General features: G+C 38.4%; 1 protein-coding gene across 9 annotated transcripts in view; it reads right to left on the bottom strand.

Annotated features, from left to right (window-relative positions):
* Positions 1 to 24,779, bottom strand: part of LTBP1 (latent transforming growth factor beta binding protein 1) — a 379,098-nt gene that overhangs the window by 50,048 nt on the left and 304,271 nt on the right. For all 9 annotated transcript variants that reach the window (XM_045549354.1, XM_045549355.1, XM_045549356.1 and 6 more), the window contains one exon: positions 22,431 to 22,556. In XM_045549354.1, the coding sequence (XP_045405310.1) occupies positions 22,431 to 22,556 (126 nt within the window). The remainder of the gene's footprint in view (positions 1 to 22,430; positions 22,557 to 24,779) is intronic.

The raw sequence follows: 24,779 nt of genomic DNA, 5'->3' as shown, positions 1-24,779 counted from the left end.
AAACACCAGATATTAATGGATAAACAGAGGCACTCAACATACCCGATTAGTATGAGATGGTCATGTTTACACAGCGAGAACTTTAAAAACATTTTACATATGAATAAAATGTTTTGATGAAAATGGTTTAACAGCCAAAGTGTTGGGTTCTGCGAGAAAAACATTTACTTTTCCTCAGGAAATGTTTTCCAACTAAAATGACATTGCAGTTGCCACAGCCCGTATTTCCTAGATGTTTTCAACTATTTCCAAGGAGTGTTATATTCTAACAGGGGAGATATGTGAAAATACTGCCTCCTGTTTTGGTTGCAGTAAATGCTAATAATAGCTGTATCTGCACAGTTGTGGGCAGAAAGAAGCAATGGTTTCCTCAACCCTGTAGATAACCTTGATCAAGTCTACACGGCATTCTCGTGAAGCCAAGAGAGAATTAGGCAGATTCAGTGGGTAGCCAGCCGGTTCCAGTTAATCACAAGAAAACATTTTGTGTCACCAAGTTATAATCCTTCAAGGTGCTAAATGTCCAAGCTGCTCCAACTGATTAGCCGACTTGGGAATTCATTTAGTTCTCTGCAAACTTGATGACAGTGACCTTTGGCCTTTTTTCCCATTAATAAAAAATGCTTTCATAAAAATGATGCCTCAGTTGTAAAGTTACAATGGACTTTTAGGTAGAATTATTCTTTTTTATCCTTATGGTTACTAATTTTTGTTGCCATTCTTTTCTTCCCATTATCCTTGTTTATAGACACACTGCACCCTACTAGCTGCCAGGCTGTCTGCTCTTTCTGCCTCTGGACTTAACAGCTGTCCCAAAATACAAGTTTTTAGAAAAACAATTAAGAAAATGAAGTTACAGCATCCAAATATATATACATATATATATATATAAAAGATTTTGCTTTTATGTTCAAATAATGGAATCAGATAGCAAATGATAAAGCATATTGCGAGTTAAATTTCACTTGACAGAATTTGGTTTGGGGGGAGTTCACGTTAATAAAATTGAGGATTTTTTCCTTTAAACTTTTTAAACCTGAGTCGAAGAAATTTTCTAGAAGAAAAAGAAGATACATTCAATGATTTCTAGCAACTGTTTCACATCTCTTCCTAATTCTCCAGCACTGACGTTATTAAGCATAAGTTCAGAGACTGTCTCACTTTTGAATCACCTACTTCAAAGTTTACTTAATTTTCTCAACTCAAAGAAAACCATGTCCTTTCTCCTTTCAAAGTTGGGCTCCTTCTCCCATCCCAACCTGTCTCTTTGCCCCGTGGTCCCACCTGCTCCTCCTTCTCCAGCATCTTCAATTATTCCTCTCCTGGCTCCTCCCCTCACTGCCCTTGAAAATGTTAAAATAGCTTGAAAAAGCTTTCACTTGATCATGTTGTCATCTACTGTGCTTTCCCACTCCTTCCATCCCTGTAAAACGTCTCAAAAGAATTATCTGCGTCCTTGCCTTTATTTCCTAATACAGTTTATCTATAATAGGAAAATAATAGCAACAATGAATAACAATATTCTTAATATTGCTAAGTCCCTACGATTACTGTGAGGATTAAGCAAAATAACCCATACAAAGTGCTCAGAGACTTCCTGGCATGTAATACAGGAAGCATCTGATACACTGCATATCAATATCATTATTACTACTACCACTATTCATCTTCCTTCTCCTTCTTAATGACCTACAATCTCGCTTCCTAACTCTTTATCCTACTGAAATTCCTCTGAGAAAAGGCACCAATGACCTCATCATTAAATCTGACAATCATCTTTTGGTCAGTTACCCTTACCCTGTAAGTCTGGTGAACGCCCACTCCTTGCTCTCTCTCTTTCCGTGTTCTGTGACAGAATTCTCTTGTTGTTCTACCTCTAGCCACTCTGGCTTGCCCTCGCCCTTTCACAGCCTGTAGGTGGGTGTCTGCCAAGCTCTGGCCCTCCCTGGGATCCATGGCAAACTCAGTCCTCTCAAGCCTCTCCCAACTTCAACTACCACGGTCCATGGGATAAATCCAGCCAGGATCCTTCTCCCAAGTACATTTCTTATTCTTAATCATTTCCATTAGATCTTCTGCCATAATCTCGAACTTATCAAGCCTAAAGCTGAATTCACTGTCTTCCTACTAAACCCCATTTCCTGACCTTGGTGAGAAATTCCTCTACTTCCATCCTTCCTTTTTGCCTCTCTTACCTCCCTACCTTAAATTAAAAATCAATGAAACTATTTCACATCTAAAAAATATGAATCTCCCTTGCAGCACCTAACATAAAGACGACACTCAATAAATCTGCTCTGACAGATATTCGATTTGTCAGCACGAGGCTGGGATTACAATTTATTTACTGATTATAACTGTGAGGAGGAACTGCCTCATGTCACCAAATCACTTAACACAGGCCACTGCTAATTTTAGACTTCCTGAAATGGGCATATGTCAATAAGATTATGTTATTCATTGAAGCACAGGGATTAAGGGCTGGAAAGAAACTCAGAAATGGTTCAGCTACCACTTAATACTGAAGATTTCCCAGTCTCTCTCAAGGATTGACCTCTGTTCTTTAGAACCATTTATTGAACACCTATTGGACCTACTGGGCATGTTGATAATAAATAAACTTACTATTGCTCCTATATACCCTTTATCAGTGAATGTAATCCCTTACCCAAGCCAGAAACCTTAATGCCTTAATGTCAACACTCCCCCTCTCCTCCTCCCTCCCCATCCCTCCCAATCGGCTCTCTTAGCTCTTCCTTGATAGGACTCTTACTCTTAATGGTCTTACCTGTCTCCACTCTTGCCTCCTTCCCTCTAATGCATTTTCCACCTAACAGGTGCCAATGTCTTCTTTCCAAAAATGCAAACCCTCCAGTGCCATCCCCTAGTTCAGAATGTTCAGAATCTCTTCTTGTCTACAGGGTAACCTCCACCTTCCTTAGTAGGGCGTAGAGCACCCTTCATCATCTGGCTCTTGCCTATGTTTGGCCACAGTTCTCAGAAAACCTCCTTCCCAATTGGCACTACAGCCCATTCGGCATACTAGACTTTGAAAATTTATCGTCTTTAATTTCTCTTGGACTTGTTGCACACTCCTTCCTCCAATGGAATCTCCCCTTTCGCCAGCCTCACCCCTTGGCTTCGCTCAGAAATTCCTTCTTGTCCTTCAGGAGTTAGCCCAAGAGGCCAAAAGACATGTCCTCTGTGGCACCCTCCTTAGCCACTGCAAAGGCAGATCTCAAGGCCCCTCCTCTCTGCCCCCAGAGCATTATGTGCCCCTGCTGTGCTTATCAGGGCTACTTCTCAGGGTGGAAAACCTTCTACTTAATCTCACCAGAAACTTCTTTCCTTACTAAAATGAGAGGGGGACTAGCAAAGGAAGAGGAAGGGAAGGAAAGTACCAGAAATCTGGTCGCTTTTCCATCTAGATTCCTAAAGTAAAATCTCTTGCTTTCCTTTTTATTAATTCTACACAATTATAGCATAGGATGATTTCTTGTTGCAGTTCACCAGCATAGGAACTGAATAATTGACCTGAAGGCGAACAAACCCCAAGCCAGTCATGAATTACTGGGCGTCCTGCAGTCTCAGACTTACTGTAACAGTGATTAACCGAGCAAGTTTAGATGAGCAATATTTTGGATTTGAATGAATAGGAAAAAATAACGTGGAATGCTGCTAGAGACTAGCTCTTCAACAACTAATATTTTATAAAAATGATATAATGTAACTCTCAGCGGTTTCATGTTTTCAACAACGAGGTGAGGTAATAGCTTAATAAAAGGACATTTGTTTCACTTCTCTAATGACCTGTACAAAAAAACATTATTTCATTAGAATTTTCTTTGATGATGTGCGCTCTCTGGGATAATTTTCCATTCTTAGTCTTGTCTATACATAGAATGATAAGAACTGCTACAATTCGGAGTAACTCTATAAAAATAAAGCAAAATGTTAAGAAATTTATTACGTTAGACTAAAAGCCCCATCAAGACTAAATGGACAAGTGAAACTCTCCTCTTTTGCTGAAGTTGAATTTTCAAGATGAAACTCCATTTTGAATTATCCAAATACTGTATGGTTTCTTTTTGCTTAATGAAGGGTGATTCTGTGAAAACCACCAAAGCAATTCTGCGTAGGGATCTGTAAGGGCCATAGGTGATATCATTAGCAATACTCTCCAAGAGATTAGTAATCACCAGAGTGATTGTCTGGTGATCTTTCAATTGTCAACCCAGATAAATTAGGTATGCTATTGTAAGAATTGTTGATTTACTATACAACTGTTTGCTATTTATATTTTACTGAACAAGGTAGATATAAATATTGATGTTTCAGTGGAAATAAAATCAAGGAAATTATATAGACCAAGGATGGTGAATCACTGATATGAACTCCCCAGTAACAAATTACCTAAATGTCAGAAAGAGAAAGAGAACACAGTTCTGGGTGATTGGAACTGACAGTGGCTCATTTTAAATGTAGCAATGTCGTCCATGACTGACAAGCCCATACTTTTAAGAGTCTTAACTATTGATCTATTTTGGTAGCTCAATTTTCCTTGTCCACATGCTTTTTATTTAATTCATTTTTCTCAATGAACCAAAAGTTTTTCAAAATCTATTTATTCTTTTCAGGGACTATAACAAAGGAGCAGAATTCTAACACACGCATCTGCCAATTCTCAAATAACTGGTGTCAGCCTCTCATTTAGGTAAAATGAACTATGAACTAAGGAACATGTGTAAGAAGGCATGATTTTCTAAAAGGAGCTGGGGTCAGGTAAACCTTGTTAACTGACCAAGAAATTTAAACTGTGTTCAAATACCTCAACAATGTCATTTGTAACAAACCTCAATGGTTCCTTTGGCTTTCCTGTATTATTTACAGGAAAAGTCTATGTGTATCTGCATATATTCAGAAAACTCTATGTGCACAGTGAAAAAGAAGCATTTGTATCTATCTTGTTAGTAAAATGATTTGTTTTTCTTTTTTCAAACATTTCATTTTACCAACAAAACAGACACAAATACTTTTTCCTTATTCTTTGGGTTTTTGTTTTGAATTAAGAAAAAAGTGCTTCTTTTCTTTAGTTTCTTAACATTTCCTACTTTCTACCTTTGTTTTGTTGATTTCCTTCTTCCTTCTCAGCAAGACCTACCCACCTCTTAGGGGAAGCAGCTCACTAACGAGCTAGCCTTCCTCCTGCTGCCAGGACACTCCAGAGAGGCGGATGGTGGGAATGGGAGTGTCATTTCTGGTAATGGATCATTCACAGGAAAATCTCCACAGCTACTGCACAGTTGGGAAGAAATGGCCTTCCTGTCATCAGAACATTTTTAGATGAATCACATGGTCTATCTGAACTTGAAGGAAACCTGAAGATTATCCAGTTCGACTCTTCATTTTAAGAACCAGAAAACTGAGGCCTAGAGAGGGAAGGTAACTTGCCTCAGGGTCACACAACCAGTTAGCTGGCAAAGGAATGCAGCCTGGCCAAGGAATGTACTTCTAAGTTTGTGGCTCTATCCATCCCGTCCTCTTGCCTCCCACCATAGTGATGGTGATAAAAGGCCAGTCCTCGATGCTGAATAGAATTAACCAAATTGTGAGCCCAACAAGCACACTGGAGTTCGTTCACTACAAAGATGTGTATCTGCATCAGAACATACTATCTGTTACTCTTGGACTCATCACTTACTGGCTTGCAGTTTATAATCAAGTCCTTCTGTCCTCAAACAAGACCTAGGCATCCTTGTTCTTAAAACAAGAAGTATCAACATCCATTTTAAATCTAAATACCAGAGGGACTGAAGGTCCTGAAGAAGATGTTTCTCTAGGAGACCCTTGGAAGAAAGCACATCCGGCATAACAGTGTGCAAGCCTCAGGAGGCCCCAGGACTATGTCTAGCATCCGTGCTCTCAACTCTTCATGAAAAAGAAATGACCCACTATTTCAGCCCAGAGCTCCCTGACCAACTGGAATCAGTTAAATACTTGGTGCCAGAATCTCAGGAAAACAGATCCAAAGAAAAGGGGCTTGCGCTGGAAATGCAGCCCTCACACTCCTTACCGAAAGGAACGGAAGCCGACCCGGAGACAGTAAATCCCAGCCAAGGAGTGGGATTGAAAGATGCTAAACCAGCTGAATAGCTGCCCAAAGGAATTTTAAAATGGCATGGCCTCTGGCCCAAAAGCGATTGAGGTCCCTCTCACAGCGCAGGAGGGACGCCAGCATTAAGCGGAAGACGAACACAAGGCCTTAAAGAAAGAAAATAAAATTTAGCCAATAGGAAATTAAAAACTGGATTTGGAGATGGTCCAGACAATACAATAGGATATGGAAAGAACGTTTTAAAAAAGGCCCACTGAGGTCTGGCAATGTCAACATGGCTGGAGAACACGGGCCTTATGTGCTATGGAAAATAACTTTGTCCTGGGGAAAGGGGATATATCGGCCAGAAACAGCAAAAGATGATGTCCCTGAGCAGGGACATGCTGTCCCCCTGACAGAGAAAGGTAGGAAAAGAACATGGGGGTCTCGATGCTCACAAGTCTGTTCTGAAAGCCGGAAGTCTGGGAATAGCAATAAGGAATGACAGAGGTAGTGAGTTATTTCAAATCGAACTTTCTATCCTTCAAAACTACCCAGCTAGGCCTCAGTTCTAAGTTCTAAAACAAAACTTTGCTCCGATTTTTACCAACCACCATGTAGACAACCTGTATTCTCCATCATATTTAAAGATACCCTATTGAAAACCATCCTAAAAAATCACAAATATCGCCCTAGTTATCCAAAAATGTGAGTGTCATCCTTGATTACCTTCCTATACCCCATCACCACACCCTTCTGATTTTACCTCTTGGTTCTATCTCCAATCACTTCCTTCCTCTCCAACCGTATTTAGGGCCTCACTGTCTCTTTCCTGAACCGCCCCCCCAACGGGGTTTTGTGCTTCCAGCCACTCATCACAGCCCCAAATCCATCCCCTGTGATGACAGAATGAAATAGTCTGGTCAAGTAATTCGCTGCCTAAACCTCTTCAGTTTTTCTCCATGGATAATAGTATAAAGGCCTTTGCCACATGTCATCTGAGCTCGTTCCATTCTTGGGTTCTCAAGTTATTTGCTTTTCCAAGTGGCCTCTCGGCCCCTGTATCTTCTTTTCCCTTCATTCCCCGTCTACTGGACCATTCCATCAGGATCAAACATTTTCCGTTGCCTCCCATCTTAAAGATAACAAAGAGTCTCCTCGCACCATAATCCTTTCATCTAGAAATGTATTTATTTCTCACCCCTGTTTAACAGCCAAAGTTCTTGACTTATGTACATGGGCTGTGTCCACTCCATCAGTTCTTATTCACTCTTGGGTGGCTCCTGAATATAAAACTCCACTGAAACAGCTTTTGATAACTTCACCATTTTGTAAAACCCAAAGGATTCTTCTTAATAGAACTCTCAGTAGTTTTCAATGCAGTTGACTGCTCTCTTCCTGAAGCATCCTTCTCCCCTGGATTCCATGGAACTATATCCTCCTAGGTTTCCTCTTAATCCTTAGGCTACTCCTACACAGTCTTTCTCTTTTATTTGACCCCTAAATGTTGGGATTTCTCAGGGCTTAGTCCTAGGCCTTCTTTTTTTCTCATTCTGTGATATCTTTTGGTGGCTTCATCCATTCGGATGGCTTTAAATACCATTTATGTCTGATGACTCCCAGTTATATCTCCAGCCTAGATTTCTCTTCTGAACATTAGACCTAACTTGATCCAATTCCCTCTCTGACACACCCACATGGATGTTTCATAGGCAACTCTAATTTAACATATCCCAATCACACTCTTGATCTTTAAAAAAAAAAAAATTGCTTCATTTTTCACCACGTCAGGAGATAGCACCACCAAATACCTACTTACTAAAGCCTGAACTTAACCATCTACCCTCAATATTCCTTCTCCTTCATGTCCTATATCCAGTCCAACTCTATATTCTAATCTAATACCAGGTTCTACCTCCAAAACATTTCCTGAGTCATTCATTCTCTCCTTCACATTGCCACCACTCTAGCCTGAGCTACCAATATTTCTGGCCTGGGTTATTCATTCTAACAATAGCCTGGAGATATCCCAACTTTACTCTTGCCCCTCTAATCCCATTCAAACAGCAACCTGGATGACAGATACCACTGTCCTCTAAAAATATAAATTAAATCACTGAATTAAATCAAATGAAAGACGCCACTCATTAAAAGGAACAATTATTTTATGTACCACTAAGAAAGCAAAAATAAAACTCCACAAGTTAAACCATTTTGCACTGCTGTTTAAAAATTACATGTAATTTTAAAAAATCAACTGCAAGAAGCATCCCAATATTAAAGTGAGAAAAAATATGCATGTTAGAAATGATGAAATATAGCATATCACTATCCTGCTTATAATCTACCAGTCTGTTTCAGTTACACTTAGAATGACACCCAAACTCTTTACATTTCCTGTAAAAGTGCTCATATTCTGTCCCTGCCTCCCCACCCACATCCCTTACCACGCTTCCTTCTCCCATCAGTACTTCTCCCAAGTACTAATCAGGCTCCATCCTGCTTAGCTTTTGAGATCAGGTAAGATTGGGTGTGTTCAGACCATGCCGGCCAAGCACTAGGTATGGCCTTTCTCTTGAATGTACCTTGTATGTACTCCTTGAATGTACCAAGTACTTCTCAGTCTCAGAGCCTTTGCCCTGAACCCAGCTCAACGCATTTAATCAAAACAAAGTCTTCCCTCCTCCTTGCTCTCACTGTCCCTATTCTTTCCTTGATAGCAGTTTTAATGCTTTGTAGTCATATGCTTTTTGGAAAGCTTATTTGTTTACTGCTTGTCTCCTGCACATGCAGTTCCTAGAAGGCAGAACCGATGTCTGTTTTGCTCAGCACTGTGTGTCCATAGCCTAGAATAAGGTCTGGCATTTAACAGGTGTGCAATGAATACTTGTTTGATGCAAGCAAGCCTTCTGCAATCCAGCCTTTGCCTACCTCTTCAGTTTTATCTTATATAGTATATCACTTTCCCCTCCCACGTGTCCAACTGGAACTATTTTACTTGCAGTGCCCTAACCCTATCCAATATTTCATGTCTCCAAATCTTTGCTTGTGGGATTTATTCTGCCAGGAACAAACTCCCTCCCTACAACTTCCATATAGCATTTTTTTACCCAGATGATTTTCATGTGTTCTCCAAGCCCTTTAAAGCTTAGCTGGAGCCTCCTGAAAGCTTTTCTGACTCTACCTGGTGCTGAAAAATGTGTCTACTCCCATAGCTTCTTCTTATCCATCAATAAACATGTATGAAGACCCTAAAAAGATGAAACATCACATTATCACCAAAACCCAAGGCTGAGCACTCATGATCACAGCTCAGGAGAAAGAATGAGGGTGGGCTAGAAAAACAATTAGTAACCCAGCACATTATCACCTCATTCAAAAGCAATGGTTAAATTAAAGCTGCACAGAAGGTAGTTTCAAAAATAGTATTTACAATGTAGAAACTTGTATTAGAAATTACCAAAGACAGACTTGAAAAGCTCTTCTAGAATGAAGATAAAAGAACATAATGATAGCAAGAAAATGTTGCATTCTCAGGTGTATGAAACAAATTAAATACGAAAATAACACCATAAAGATAAAATACTATAAGAAATACAGGTAAATATAAAATTGATCACAATAGGACAGGGAAAATCACACAAAGCAGTGAAAGAAATAAAAACACTATAAAATTTAAAGGTGAATTAAAGAATGGGAAATATCTGTAAAATATTGATAAATGATGATTATATTTAATACACATAAAACAGTTAGAAAACGCTAAAAGTCTACCTCAGGCGAAAAATATTATGCACATCTTTAGTCTTATAGGCTTAGGCAGGAGGCTTAGGCAGGAGGATTGCTTGAGCCCAGGAGTTGGAGGCCAACCTGGGCAACAGGTACCTGGCTTATGTTACTCTCAAAATTGGAAAAATTACATACTTGCAATCAACCATTTGAAGATACTGAAAATATTTTAATTATTTTACTTGAGTATAAAGATACACTTCACCCTAACAGGAATAAACATTTGAGTAAACTAAAACTGTACAAACAAAAATCAGATGGATATTCACAAATATTTTTAAATATATTGAAAATTTGTAACTTTTTATTATTTCTTCTGATTGACAATAAAATAGACTGTTTTATTTTAAAATAAGGTGTTTTGCTTGAAATGATAAAAATATCTTAAGAGAAAATGCTACTGATAATTACTAATTAATAGTATATATTAATTATATATGTATTTAAGTTAGGAGATCATAGCAATTCTCAACAATTACAATTACTAACAAATAAGCCAATACAATCCAAAAACTCCCAAAACAACAACAATAAAACCCCACATAAAACCCTTTAAAATCCTTTTTAGTCTAGCCAGATTTTCTTGCATTCAAAGCTATGTTTGTTTAGTTTATAAAACTGTGGAGACCGCCCAAAAGTAAAATCTTCTGATCATTAATTCAGAGGTTCTGTTGAATGAAATGGGTAAACTTTAAGAGGAATGACAATGACAACACCAATTATTGACAATGATGTGGATCTGGAACCCTCGCATTCTGCTGGTGGCAGCATAAATTGGTATTCGGAAAAACTATTATCTATGAAAGTGAAACATACATATATTCTATGACCCAACAATCACACTTAGTGATATCCAACAGAAATTAGTGATTATGCCCACTAAAAGACACGTTCAAGAACAGTCATAGGAAATTTATTCACAATAGCTGCAAGCTGAAAGCAACCCAAAAGACCTTCAACAGTAGAATGGATGCATTATCGTAGTATATTTATATAACAAAATAACATATAGCAATGAAAATAAATGAAATTGCTACATATAACAAGATAGATGAAGCTTACAAATATAAGGTCGAATGAAAGCAGCCAGATACAAAGGAGTACATATTGTGATTACATTTATATATATAATGTTCAAAAATAGGCAAGATGAATCTATAGTGATGAAGGCAGAACAGTGGTTATTGAAGTTTCAGGGAGGGTTCAGGGGGCTGTTTACCAAGGATGTACACTTTGTAAAAGTTTATCAAGCTGTATCCTTATGATTTATGCCTTTCAAACACCAATTAAAAAGTTTACTTAAAAAAAAAAAGCAAATTATACTACAAGGCTATAGTAATCAAAACAGCATCGTCCTGGTATAAAAGTAGAGACAGAGACCAATGGAACAGAATAGAGAATCCAGAAATAAAACCATGCTACAACCAACTGATCTTTAACAAAGCAGATAAAAACATACACTGGAGAAAGGATGCCCTATTCAATAAATGGTGCTGGGAAAACTGGATAGTCACAAGCAGAAGAATGAAACAGGACCAGTATCTATCACAATATACAAAAATTAACTCAAGATGGATTAAAAACTTAAATGTAAGACATGAAACCATAAAAATTCTAGAAGAAAACAAAGGAAAAACTCTTCTAGACATAGGCCTAGAAAAAGAATTTATGACTAGGACACCAAAGGCACATATAGAAGCAACAAAAATAAATAAATGGGACTTAATTAAATTAAAAAGATTCTGCATAGCAAAGGAAATAACCCAGTAAACAGACAACCTACAGAATGGGAGAAAATATTCACAAACTATACATCTGACAAAGGACTAATTTCCAGAATCTATAAAGAACTCAAACAAAAAAGCAAAAAACAAATAAGCAATCCCAACCAAAAGTAGGCAAAAGACATAAACAGAAATTTTTCAAAGACAGGCAAATGGCCAACGGACATATGAAAATATGTTCATATCAATAATCATCAGGGAAATGCAAATTAAAACTATAATGAGATACCACCTTACCCCTGTCAGAATGGCCATTATTAAAACATCAAAAAACAACAGTGCTGCTGTGGCTGCAGAGAAAAATGTTATACACTGTTGGTGAGACTGCAAATTGAAAAACAGCATGGAGATTCATCAAAAAGCTAAAAGTAGATCGACCATTCCATCCAGCAATCCCACTGCTGGGTATCAACCCAAAGAAAAAGAAATCATTTTATCACCAAGACACCTGTACTTGAATGTTTATCACAGCACAATTTACAATCACAAAGGTGTGGAATCAACCTAAATGCCCATTAATACATGAGTAGATAAAGAAAATTTGGTACACACACACACACACACACACACACCATGGAACACTACTCAGCCATAAAAAGGAATGAAATAATGTTATTTGCAGCAACTTGGATGGTACTGGAGACCATTATCCTAAGTGAAGTTTCTCAGGGAATGGAAAAACAAACACCACGTGTTCTCACTAATAAGTGGGAACTCAATGATGGGTGCACATGGGCATAAAAAGACACAAAGGACATTGGAAACTAAGAAGGGGGAAGGTGGGAGAGGAGTAAGGGATAAAAATTGACCTATTTGGTACAATGAACACTGTCCTGGTAGCAGGCACACTGAAAGCCCTGACTTTAGCATGATAGAGTATATCCATGTAATAAAAACTTTTGTGCCCCCTTAATATTTTGAAATTAAAAAAAAAAAAAGAGCAGCCAGGTGTGGTGGCTCAAACCTGTCATCCTAGCACTTTGGGAGGCCAAGGTGGGAGGACTGCTTGAGGTCAGGAGTTCAAGACCACTCTCAGCAACACATAGTGAGACCCCATCTCTACAAAAACAGAAAAATTACCTGGGTGTGGATAGCACATGCCTGTGGTTCCAGCTAACTCAAGAGGCTGAGCCAAAAGGATTGCTTGAACCCAGGAATTTGAGGTTACAGTGAGTTATGATGACACCACTGCACGCTAACCTCGACAACAGAGAGAGACCCTGTCTCAAAAAAAAAAAAAAAAGCTAATTTACACTGCTAAATTTCCTGTTAATTAAAGACCATATTACCATTTCAAAAGCTATTTTGTTTCTCTATTGTCCATGGGTAAGAGATATTGTGTGTGTGTGTATGTGTGTGTGTTTTAAACAGACAGGAGGGCCATTGGAATGCATATATATTCAACTAAAATATTATGGGACTCTGAGTAGTAATCTTTTACATTTCAAACTGTATTGACAAACTCATTCAGTGAGTGAGCAAGAAAACCGGGCAAGTGGTCTGCCCAGTCTCCTCACTGAGGGAGCTTACATAGCTAAGGTTTTGTATCTGGAAAGGGCATTTGTGTCATTAGCAGCTTTGAAAGCAGAAAGTTTGTGCTGGGCACATATCTTCCCACTCTGAGAATGGAGCTAAGGGTGCTGCATGGGGAAGCCACCACATGTGCCAGATGTTTGTTCAATTACTATAAAACCTTAATACTATATGTTAAAATCCAAAACTGAATATCTGGGACACTTAAAGGCAAAATTCTGAATTAGGTTGAAAAGTAGTATGTTTTTAATGAAACACAAAACATTCTTATTTTCTTTTCACAAAAGCAAAACCTATAAACACAGTAAGTCATATGTACTTCTTTAGGAAAAAAAGAGAATCCAGGTATATTTCTAAATTTAAAAAGACATTTTCTTCCTATTTCTTCCCACCATGGGCTGACAGTATATAAAAATTGGAAAAGTACATGAGAAGGATTTGAATTTTTTTACAGAAAAGAAATATAAAAATTTAAAGGGAAAAACTAAGAAGAAAGCCTCAAAAAGAGAAAGAAAGAAAAAAAAAAGCAAGCAAACAAGCCTACCCCACTTTTCTACTCCTGTAAGTAAAGAATTATAAGGACTATCACAAAAACTGGAATGTTTTAGCTCTGTTATAAATAAATTCCATGCCATTCAGGAAAAGTACTTTAGATGCTACTGGAAAATATCCTGAATTTCAATTGCATATTTCTTCTACCACAATTATTCACAAAAGATAATATATATGAAATATACATTTTGTGTTTTTACACTGCCATAAACTTTTCCAATGTGCTATTACTTTGTCTTAACATATTTGTTTACAACCATTTGGATCATCTCTGCATTAATTTAATAGTTCTGCATTTTTATACCTGGGATTTTTTTTTTAAATAAACATCTTATTTTAAATTTAGAGCAATGGTGTGTGCTTTCTCTTTTCATATAGCCTTTCTGACACTAAGCGGTCCTGCCAGTGAGGACTATGAGAAAGCCCGAAGCACAGGCCAAACATACCAAACCCCAGATTCATCTTTTTGACACATAGGCCCCAGAGGCAACATAAAATCAGCCAAAAAAATTCTCATTTTTTTCACTATTCTAATTTTTCTCTTTCTATATTGAAATAGGAAGCCAAGAAAGATCAGTTATAAAACCACAGAAAATAGACAGTGTACCTGTAGAAATAACATCTCCAAATACTTAAACGCAAACAAGCATCAGCACTGGCCTCCCGTTTACTAGCGACTGATACTTGACATGATTTAAAACTTGAAATACTTAGTGGATGAATGGAGAAAGTCATGGAACTCTTAGAGAAAATAAAGGATGAAGAATTAAAGCAAATTACATACAAATGAATTACTATGCTACATTCTATATGATTTTCAATACATTTGGGGTTAAAAAATAGACAGCAGAGGATAATTCATTGACATCTGGACCTGGAATTAGAACTACTAATTTCATTCACAAAGGCTTATTTAATCTTTGTGTTGTATATTTCATAAAGACCAATATTATAAAAATAAATAGGTGTTAAATGTTCTCTCCATTTAGGTGTTCACATCCCAAGGAAACAAATGACAATACAGCATTTCTCCTTTATTCACAGGGGATACATTCCAAGACCCCAGTGGGTGTCTGAAACTATGGATAGCACTGAACCCTACATAAACTATGTTTTTCCTCGTTCATATATATCTATGATGGAGCTGGAAAGCAAAACTCAGGACAAGGGAGGACTATGGTAACTTACCAGTGTGAGAAGTGCTAAAACAGTAACAATAACTCACACTCACTGAGGATATTCTATGGACCAGGCTCCATTCTAAGCTGACGCATGCCAACTCACATCAACTTCATATACGTATTATCATCCTCATTATACAGATGGGAAACTGAGGCACTCAAGGTTTAGTAACTCACCCAAGTTCACACAGCTTAGAAGGACTGGAGCAAGAGTCCAAGCCCATGTACTCAAACTCCACAGCCAAATTGCTTAACCACAGCTGTACCCAATAGTTATTCAGGGTGTGCTTTAGAGAATTAAGTCTTCAAAAAATAGGGACGCCTTCACAAAAATGCATGACACACTCAGTTTGGAGTAATTTTATCACCAATGTTTCCTAATTGTCTAGGATGAGCTACAGACCATTGCCTCCTTCCTTCAGTCACCAAATATTTACTGTGCTCTAACTAATTACTGATGGTTCTGCTTAGGATTTTTTGACTTTATAGTGGTGTGGAAGTGATATGCATTCAGTAGAAATCATACTTTGGCTTCCCATACGACTATTCTGCTTTGCACTTTTATAATATTCAGTAAGTTACATGAGATATTTAACACTTTATAAAATAGGCTTTGTGTTAGATGATTTTGTCCAACTGCAGGCTAATGTTAGTGTTCTGAGCATGTTTAAGGCAGGCTAGGTTAAGCTATGATGTCCACTGGGTTAGGTGTATTAAATGCATTTTTGACTTATGATATTTTCCAACTTAACAATGGGTTAATCATAACATAACCCCATTGTAAGTCAAGTAGTGTCTATATTCCTAATGGCACACAGAGCTGTGAACAATACAGAAAACAATCCCTGTCTTACTGGCCTTAGCATTGGGCAGGGGAATCCAACAATGAACAATAAACAAGACAAAGAAATAGAATAAGGTAGTAAAGAAGAACAAAGCAAAAAAAGAGGAACAGGAAGTGAATGAATTAATTTATTATGGGGTGAGTGAATCTGAGAAAAGGTGTTCAGAAAAGGGCTCAGTGAGAAAATAGCATTTAAAGAAAGACCCACAGGAGGCAAAAGGTGACAATCTCTGCACTTCTTATTAGTATAATAAATCTCCTCATTTCAAGCTGTTTGTTGTAGCCAAAATCATATCAATTAATACTTAACCTACCTACAGGTTTATTGCGATTAAATGAGAAAATGGGTACAGTACACTTAACATAGTACATGGCTCGTAAGAACTCAGTGAATGCTGTTATTATTGTTGCTGCTGTTTTAATGAAGTCATGAAATCAGATATATGAAGCAACCCCAGTCCACTCGCACTGGGAGTCCAAGACAACCACTTAACAATCTATCAGTCAGATGTCTAACAAGTAACTGTTTCTGGAATCAATATATGAGGCATTACAATTTAGGTCTAAAGTATTAAATATTGCTCACAACGGGCTTCTGTGATCTAACGAGAACTCAGGTTGTTAATGACATCGAAAGACTCGCCAACACATTAATAGATGCAACAAACCCAACACACGGGGCATGAGTGGGGTATCAGTATAAAGTGTGCAGGGTCAGCTTGCTTAGTCACAGGCTTCACTTTCTGGCAGTCTCATGTCTACTTTTTGGCTGCAAGCAAAGTGTTTACTTCTCCTTCTATTAACAGATGATTTTCCATAGCTCTGGGGCTTGAAAAGGTCAGCGTCAGCAGTGATAAAAAAAGAAAAAAAAGGGTTTAGGAAGAGCTCTTGAGTTTTTTGCTACTATTATGAATTTCTTTACACAAATGTTGATAAACGGAAGACAATCAAGCAATGCATGGAAAATCTGCATTCTGGGTCCAAAAGCAGCTTATTCCAGCAAAATTTCCTCAGCTCTCTCCCTAATGATTTAAACATCCATTTTCACTCACTTCTGCAGAAGTACATTCACGGGAAGAATGTGAACAGTAGCCTTTATAGCTGGAAGCCACTTCCTTCCCTTACCTGGAATGCTGTACGAGCCTTTTTCCTTTTACCTGTGGGACAGAGTGGATCCTGTTGTTAAAAGTAAATTCCCTCCCTTTAGAAAAGAAACAGTAAAGTCATATTCTCTTAGTAGATTTTTCAGTCTTGGATCCTAAAACTATTAAAAACCTAAAAATCTTTAGGTTAAGCAGCCAGATGTAATATATTAACGTGTTAGAGCACTTCAGTGTCCTACTTGGCTAAATCATTTTCAAAAATATTTTTTCTTTGGTGATAGACATAAAGTTCTATATCCTTGCCACAAAACCACCAATTGCCTTGGAGCACCGTCAGTGATGGAAATATGCTTTCACACTCTACTCTGTTCAGAGAAAATGTACCTAAAAGTCTGAAAACAACCATGTTTGCTCCCAATTTGTTATTTCTTTGATTTGGCAATGTTGCCTTTTCTGTGTTTTCTGGTTCCTGAGCAACACAAAATTAGTCTGAGAGTTTGAACCCACCTTCTTTTGGTCATGATATTTTTGTTCTCAGTAAATTGCAAGAAATGGGCCATCTTTACCAGTTATACGGCCATCTTTACTGGCATGTGCTATATTTTCTCTTTCAGATGAATGCATTAGCAAGGACTGGTTTATAGCGAATACCTAAGAAGGTTATGGGATTAGAATCTTCTATGGTTATTACAGGACTTGATTCTTTGAACACTTTCGGTAAAATTCTGTGCAAGTCAGAGTTCAGGCTAGATATTATAAGACATCCTCTTCCAATTTTGCAGCTCTCAATTTCTCAGTCAATATTAGAATTGTTTTGAAAACCAGAAGCAGAAGCTGCCGATCACATATTCAGTCCAAGGTATGATTTTGGAAAGTGAGAGATGACATCATTATTGTCATCACCATCACTATCACCCCAGGGAAAAATATATAGGGTTTAACTGAAGGATTTTTGATTTTTCTTTTTCAGTAAAAAATAGGTGACGCCAGAAATGTGTCTAATTTTTTAAACAGACTTTATTTTTAAGAGCTGTTTTAGGTTCACAGCCAGATTACACAGAGATCCCATATTCACCCTGCTCTCCCCACCCTGGTCCCCAGGTTCCCCCACTATCAACATCCTGCACCAGAGGGAAACGCTTGTTATGATGGATGAACCTCTGCATCACGCGTCATTATCACCCGAAGTCCACAGTTTACAAGAGGGTTCACACTTGGTGTTGTACTCTATGTGATTGTTTATTCCCGTCTGGACAACAATTCACGTTGGCAGAGGAGAAAAGGCCCTCAGCCAGCCATCTCATGCCCCCTTGTCTATTTACTGATGAGCCTCTTTGCCAACAGAATACCAGTTCGAACATGAGAGGCACTTAATATGGCTTCATTATTTTACTCAGATACAAAATTTTATTATTTCTTCCATAAACCCACTTACAGAGGCAGAACGGCCAATTCTGACCACTTTAGGTAGTATCATAGCAGCTTCCGTCTTCTTGCTCTAGCCCTTAGATCCCCCTTAGTCTGTTCTACTTCCCCCGCCCATGGGGCTTATCACTAACATCTCATATAGTTTACTTATCTATTAGTTTATTGTCTACAAGAAAGTGGGGATCTGTTTTTGTCGTTGTTCACTGACATTGTAGCCCCAGTACTTAAAACAGTGGCTGGCACACAGAAAGACACTTAAATATTTGTTGAATGAATGAATGAATGAATGAGTAAAAGCCTGGGCTTCAGGGAATGATTCTGGCCATGGTTTGAAGGCCTAGTCATGACTCACCATACATGGCAAACAATGGAGGAAAAGGTGCCCAGGCTCCGCAAGCTGCTGGTGTTCCATCTGTTCCAGCCATTTGGGCTCCGGGGGCGGGGGGGCCCCATTAGATGAACATGGCCATTCTATCATGTGAACAGTGAGGGCACCATGAGGCCTAGAGGCGTGTGAGGTACCCAACTCCCTTATAGTTATACGAGCCCTCACTCAGCCCTGGACACGTGGCTGTGAGAGCACAGTTGATCCTGGCTGATGCAGCAAGGAAGGAGGCGGCAGGGGAAAGCCGTGATGCAAAGCCAGAGACCAGGAGGTACCTCCCCATGGCCGGGGATGAGTGATGACCCTTAGGAATCCAACTGCCATGGGTTTTCCTACTTTTCTCCCACTCGCACACATCCTGCTGATGATGAAGAAAATTAAACCCTGACTCAGCTTGTGAATGCGATGATGAATATTTTCCATATGAATTAAAACTCCACGATTAAAAAAAAATGGGAAAAAGTAAAAGAGAAAAAGAATTGTGAATTTTTCTGAAACAAATGGATACGGTAAAATGGGATATAAAGCAGTGAGTGAGTGAGTGAAAGAAATAAAAAGTTTCTTTTGTTTTTATATCCAAGATATAAGCTCTGGCTGTAACATGAAAAGAAGATGGCAGGAGATGAACAACAACAGAGAGGAAAGGGGAGTGTAGAGGAAGAAGCTGATCCAAAGGCTCCTGCTCCTTCCTCTGCAACTTTCTGACATCCAAGTCTAGGGTTTGGGAAAAATCACCTGTGCATTACATTATACATGGCACGTCGCACTCTGCATGTACTTATATCCATAAAGTGTACCTGTGCCATGTTATTTAAACACTTAATGTATCCTATATGTACTATTAGCTTATTTATTCCCAATTCTTGTAATGGAATTCAGGCTTCATGTAGACAAGAACTATGTGTATTCTGCCCTCGGAACGGTGTCTGGCACAGACAGGCACTCAGTAAACATTTGGTAGGTGAATGAATAAATGACCAATAGCTGCTCACCCACCATCTACTTCCCACTCCACTAGAACTTCAGACAGTATTGTTCTTTATCTCATGTGGGAGAAACAAGGTGTTTCTCCTTCTTCTCCCAGTTATATGTTCCCAGAGCACCATATACAGGTTGAGTATCTCTTATCCAAAATGCTTGGGACTAGGAGTGGTTCAGATTTGGGGTTTTTTTATTTTATTTTTTTTTAGATTTTGAAATATTTGCATAATACTCACCTATTGAGCATCCCTAATCCAAAAATCAAAAATCTGAAATGCCCCAATGAGCATTTCCTTTGACCATCATGTTGGCACTCAAAAAGTTTCAGATTTGGGGGCATTTTTGATTTTCGGATTAGGGATACTCAACCTGTACAGGTAAGAGAAAGGAAGGAGCCAGTGGTGCCATTTTTATTTCTACAGAACCTGCTGTGCTGCTTAAGATAATTCATGTTTACAGAGTTTGTCTCTCCCCTGTGCTTCAATAACTATGAGCAGATGCTGACAACTCTCCATGCCCTGGGAAATCAGGGAAGGGCCCTCCTTCCTTTAGCTATGTGAGGTTCATTTAGCCCTGCCTACAGCAGGGTGGGTCTAGGGTCTGCATGCATCAGCTGCTTTAACAGAAGTTCAGAAGGAAGCTGGTGAATGAGCACCAGGTAAGAGTGCCAGCCACTTCTCACTGTTAATTCAAATACTAGGCACATCAGCTCCATTGCTGAATCCCAATCATATATCAGCTTCATTGCTAAATCCTGATCACATGAGCTGGCTCTGTCCTACACCACAGCCAAGGGTAGAATCAGGACATAGTGCTACTGCCATAAGTTTCAGACTAAGTCCAACAAAGAAATTTTGGACTAATTATATATATTGGATTAAACCCATAAAAAATAAAATCCTTGCAGAAATTATTCTAGAAAGAGAACAACATGCCTAATAATTAGGGAGATTTCTACTTATACTTCCATATATCAACATTATGTTCTAAATTGCCTACTTTCTTACTTGTAAAATTGTCCAGTTTCTGGAGTAAGAAAGCATGGACCAAGTGTCAAAGAGAGTATACTCAATGAGTACAGTAATTTACAAAGCACTCTAAGTTTTCTAAAAACACATTTTTTTAAAAAAAACAACACATTTTTAAATTCAAGTTTTAAATGACCAACAAATTAGAGCTGCAACTAAATTAGTGTGATTATTTTAACTCTCAAGCTGCAGAAATCAGTGTTAAAAAAGGTACAGAATTAAATAAAAATTAGCAAGTACAAAAGACAAAGTAAATATGAATATATTTATATATTTGGTATATTTTTCTGGAGCAATAGCTTTGACCAGTAAGCACATGAGTTGACTTATGTTTTTATCAGCAGTTATACCTCGGACCATTTCTCAGTGAAGGCAGCCTTTACCACGCATAACTGAGAGCTAACCAAGGAAACACAGCTGCATCTTCCCAGAATTCAGGGATTCTGCAGGTCTGTTTCATCAGTGACTTAGATGGACTAGCTGGGGAATACTGTAATCTCTCCAGAAAAATGTACGCATTCACAGTGTCCTTTCTAAAAGCTCTAGGCTCAGAGCTCTAAATATAAAATTAACAGAAAACTCAAACCACTGAAGTGTGGATTCCTTGTAAATCTCTCATCGCCCACATTATTATGATGCCTTTCGCCATTTCCCAACTTCTGATCCCTTCCAAACCCCTCAATCTGTTTGCTCAAACCCTACCCTGCACTATCTCTCTTCCACTTGAAGCTGAATCTGGCATCCATGTTTTGTCTGCTCAGCAGGAGAGCAAGTTCAACAGTCTCCTGTTTTTTATAAAATCCGTGTATTCCTCCCAATATAATAATTAGTTTCAGATGAACCTGGTTGCTGGGCCTCGGCTTGGTTCCATTGTGGTACTAGCAAGGAGACCAGACACTTCCTGTTGCACTATTTTTTAGAGCAACGAATCTGGGTTCCATCTTAGACCCAGAACAGAACTTTTATGATTTACTTCTTCAAAATATAGCTGGGTTTCAATAACCTAGATTCCCAAAGAGATGAACTGAAATGGTAATTAAGGAGAATCTTCTCAGTTTATGTTTAAAATGGTTCAGATAAATGATTCCTCAATTTATCAAACTATAATAGTCACCAAGAACACAAATCTTATCAAAATAACCAGTGCTGTATCTCTGCAAACATACAAGGGTTGCAAACAGGAGGCCAACAGTGTTATCTTAATGTCTTACAACTTAATTAGCTCTTAGGGGATAATAAATATTGATAGGTAAATATACTGGCTTAGAAACAAGGATATTAGGAGAATAATTCTAGAAAATCTCTATTCACAATGATACAGAGAAATCAAGCAAGACATTATTTTTTAGAAACAGGATGATCAAGATGATTTCCATGAAACACAATCAAAACAGGCAGAGTCTTGGGTTACAACAGGGAAGCTGCCACAGTGTTCCTTCGGGTTTAAAGTCATCAGTCCCTGCACATTTTCACTCATTAATTCGGCACCAGCAGTGGAAGCGTCTGTGAGAATTTCCACCATCATAACCTTAGGTTATCTTATTTGTAAATCCTAGCAACCCCTGAACTACGCTTTCAGGGATGAGTCACCTTGAAGCATATATGCTCTGAAGCCTTGAATTATGAGCACCTCTTAGTATCTTAAAGACTTTGCCTGTTTAAATAGAGAGCAATCTCCTCTCTGCTTTATCACACAATAACTACACGATTCCTTGCAGTTTATCTTACCTTCACACGTACGGCCATCTGCAGAGATTGAGAAACCCTGTTCGCAGACACAGTGAAAAGAACCATCTGTGTTTAGACATTCCCCATGAGGACCACAGAGCCCCGGCTGTTCACATTCATTAATATCTGGAATTTAAAAGACAGTTTCAAATACTGGAAAAAAAATCTGTTTTGTTTTCATATGCTATCAGACATACAGTAAAGAATATCTCTTACAAAATGGCTGGATATTTATGTTGTGGCAATACTGTACCATTTGTCCAGTTAACAGACCACCAGACAAGTTGAACCTGTCATGAGAGGAAAACTATTTAGGTTGACTCATGAAATAGCCAATGTTCAACCATTTCTGACCTACAAAAACAGCAATTTCATAGGTTCAGCTCCAAGCTACCCTTATTTTAGACATATTGGAGGGTTGAGAAACATTCTAATTGAATGAATGACTCCGAGAAATACTCTTCATTGGTGGGAATGCTGTGTCTTCCTTTGTCCTCTGCCATCACTATGCACACAACCCTGTTACAACCACTACTTTGCTACATCCCTGCCTGCTCATCCCTAGGATGTAGGCTGCTTAAGGGCAAAGCTGGACATGTCTTATTTATTTATATTTGGCTCATAAACGGCACTTCACAAATGTCTGAATATATACATGAAATACGCTCCAGTTTATATCTCACTGAAAATGAGTAAGAGAAATAAAAGTAAAAGAAGGTCTTTTAGACCAAGGAAGTTCATATTTGCATGGCTTTGTGATGATGAAATTAGTTAAGGAGGATAAAGTGCTTATTGCAATGCCTAACATACAACTAAGGGTCAAAAAGTGGTAGCTACTGTTATGAAGACTCATAAACAGATCGTGCAGTAGTTAAACTTGTGTTGACCATTTTATGCTCAGCTTGTCCTTGATGTGGGTAATTATGCTCCCTGCGGCCAGGGTCACGAGGAATTCCTAAACAGTGACAGCATATGGAGTATTTAGTGTAAGTGAAATGGTCTTTCTCATCAGTTCTAATTATGTTGGCTAAAAGTCCCCAAGATGACAACGTACAACACCTGGAAAATGGTTCACCTATTCCTAATGGTACCGATACACCGAGCTGCCTAATTGTTGCTTCACTCTGTCCCTCATTATACTGATCGCTCCTTGAGAAGAACTGCATATTTTACCTCTGAGTTCCTAACTCCTAGGTGACAGTGTCTTAGGAATGTTTGTCCATCACAAAATTTCTCAGTTATGTTCGTTCTCTACTAACTTATCAGTGGTTGGTTAAGGTTCTCTTGGTTAATTAGGGTCATAAAAATGATCACATCTTTAGCACCATCCAGGCGGTAGCCCCACCAAGGTCATTTTCCTATCTTCCTTAAGTCTCTGGGGCCCTCCTTCAGCTCTTACTAAAGAGTTCCTCAGTACAGGAACCCACACAAACACTGTAAAGCTTAACAGGAAGAGGGGACAGGTACAGATTATGAGCTCTTCCTCGTGACCTCTAGAACATGCTGAGCCACCAAGCGAGTGGTCCTCAATAAAGTCACCACTTTCCCTGCATCCATGATCTCCTGGGGCTCTTCTTTTTGACTTGATTTCATTATGCGATGGAAATTTTGGCAATTACTGATTTATCCATCTCTCTTTAGTAATCCTGAACTCTTTACCCTTCCATCTGCCACATAATTCAGACTATTTGGCCTATTCATTGCTGAACCAAAATAAGAAACCAAGCAGTAATTACTCATATTTTCTTAATAATCCTCCCATTCTTGTTATTTTCACTAATTTTCAGCTATTTCAAGGAAGACCAATGAATCATTTTCTACTTGTCTATTTCTCAATACGATTTCACTCTGTGAAATTCTTTACTTCTTTTATAAAATTACTGATATCCGGGCAAGAAGGTGCCATAAAGTTCCACTGGGCTGGGGCTCAAGCCCAAAATCCACATCCATCTTGTGAAGCCCCCGCAGCTATCCAGGACCTCCTTCTTATTTTATCCTATGCCTCAATGTGGTCCCTTAAAAGCTACCTGCTTTGCAACTTTGCATAGGGAATAATGTGCATAAACTTCTTGCGTCAAAGCAAGTCACTGATTAACAAATAATTGTCTAAACAGTTTGATGACAGGAACTGAAGATGAATTCCCAGACTTTTTTTCCAGGAAACTGCTAAGAAAGAACAACATGAATATCTGGAACTAGAGAAACATATGCATTCAATTTGGACTGTACTTATTGAGGCATTTCTAAACTATGCTGCTAGTAACTCAGAGCTGAAAGCCAGACTATATTTAAATTGGGTTTCTTTCATGGGTCCGAGATTCCACAGAAATTCACAATTTGGCATGTGTA

Source organism: Lemur catta, chromosome 4 (assembly GCF_020740605.2).
Source record: "Lemur catta isolate mLemCat1 chromosome 4, mLemCat1.pri, whole genome shotgun sequence".
Lineage (NCBI taxonomy): Eukaryota > Metazoa > Chordata > Mammalia > Primates > Lemuridae > Lemur > Lemur catta.
This window is presented reverse-complemented; position numbering and strand designations above follow the sequence as displayed.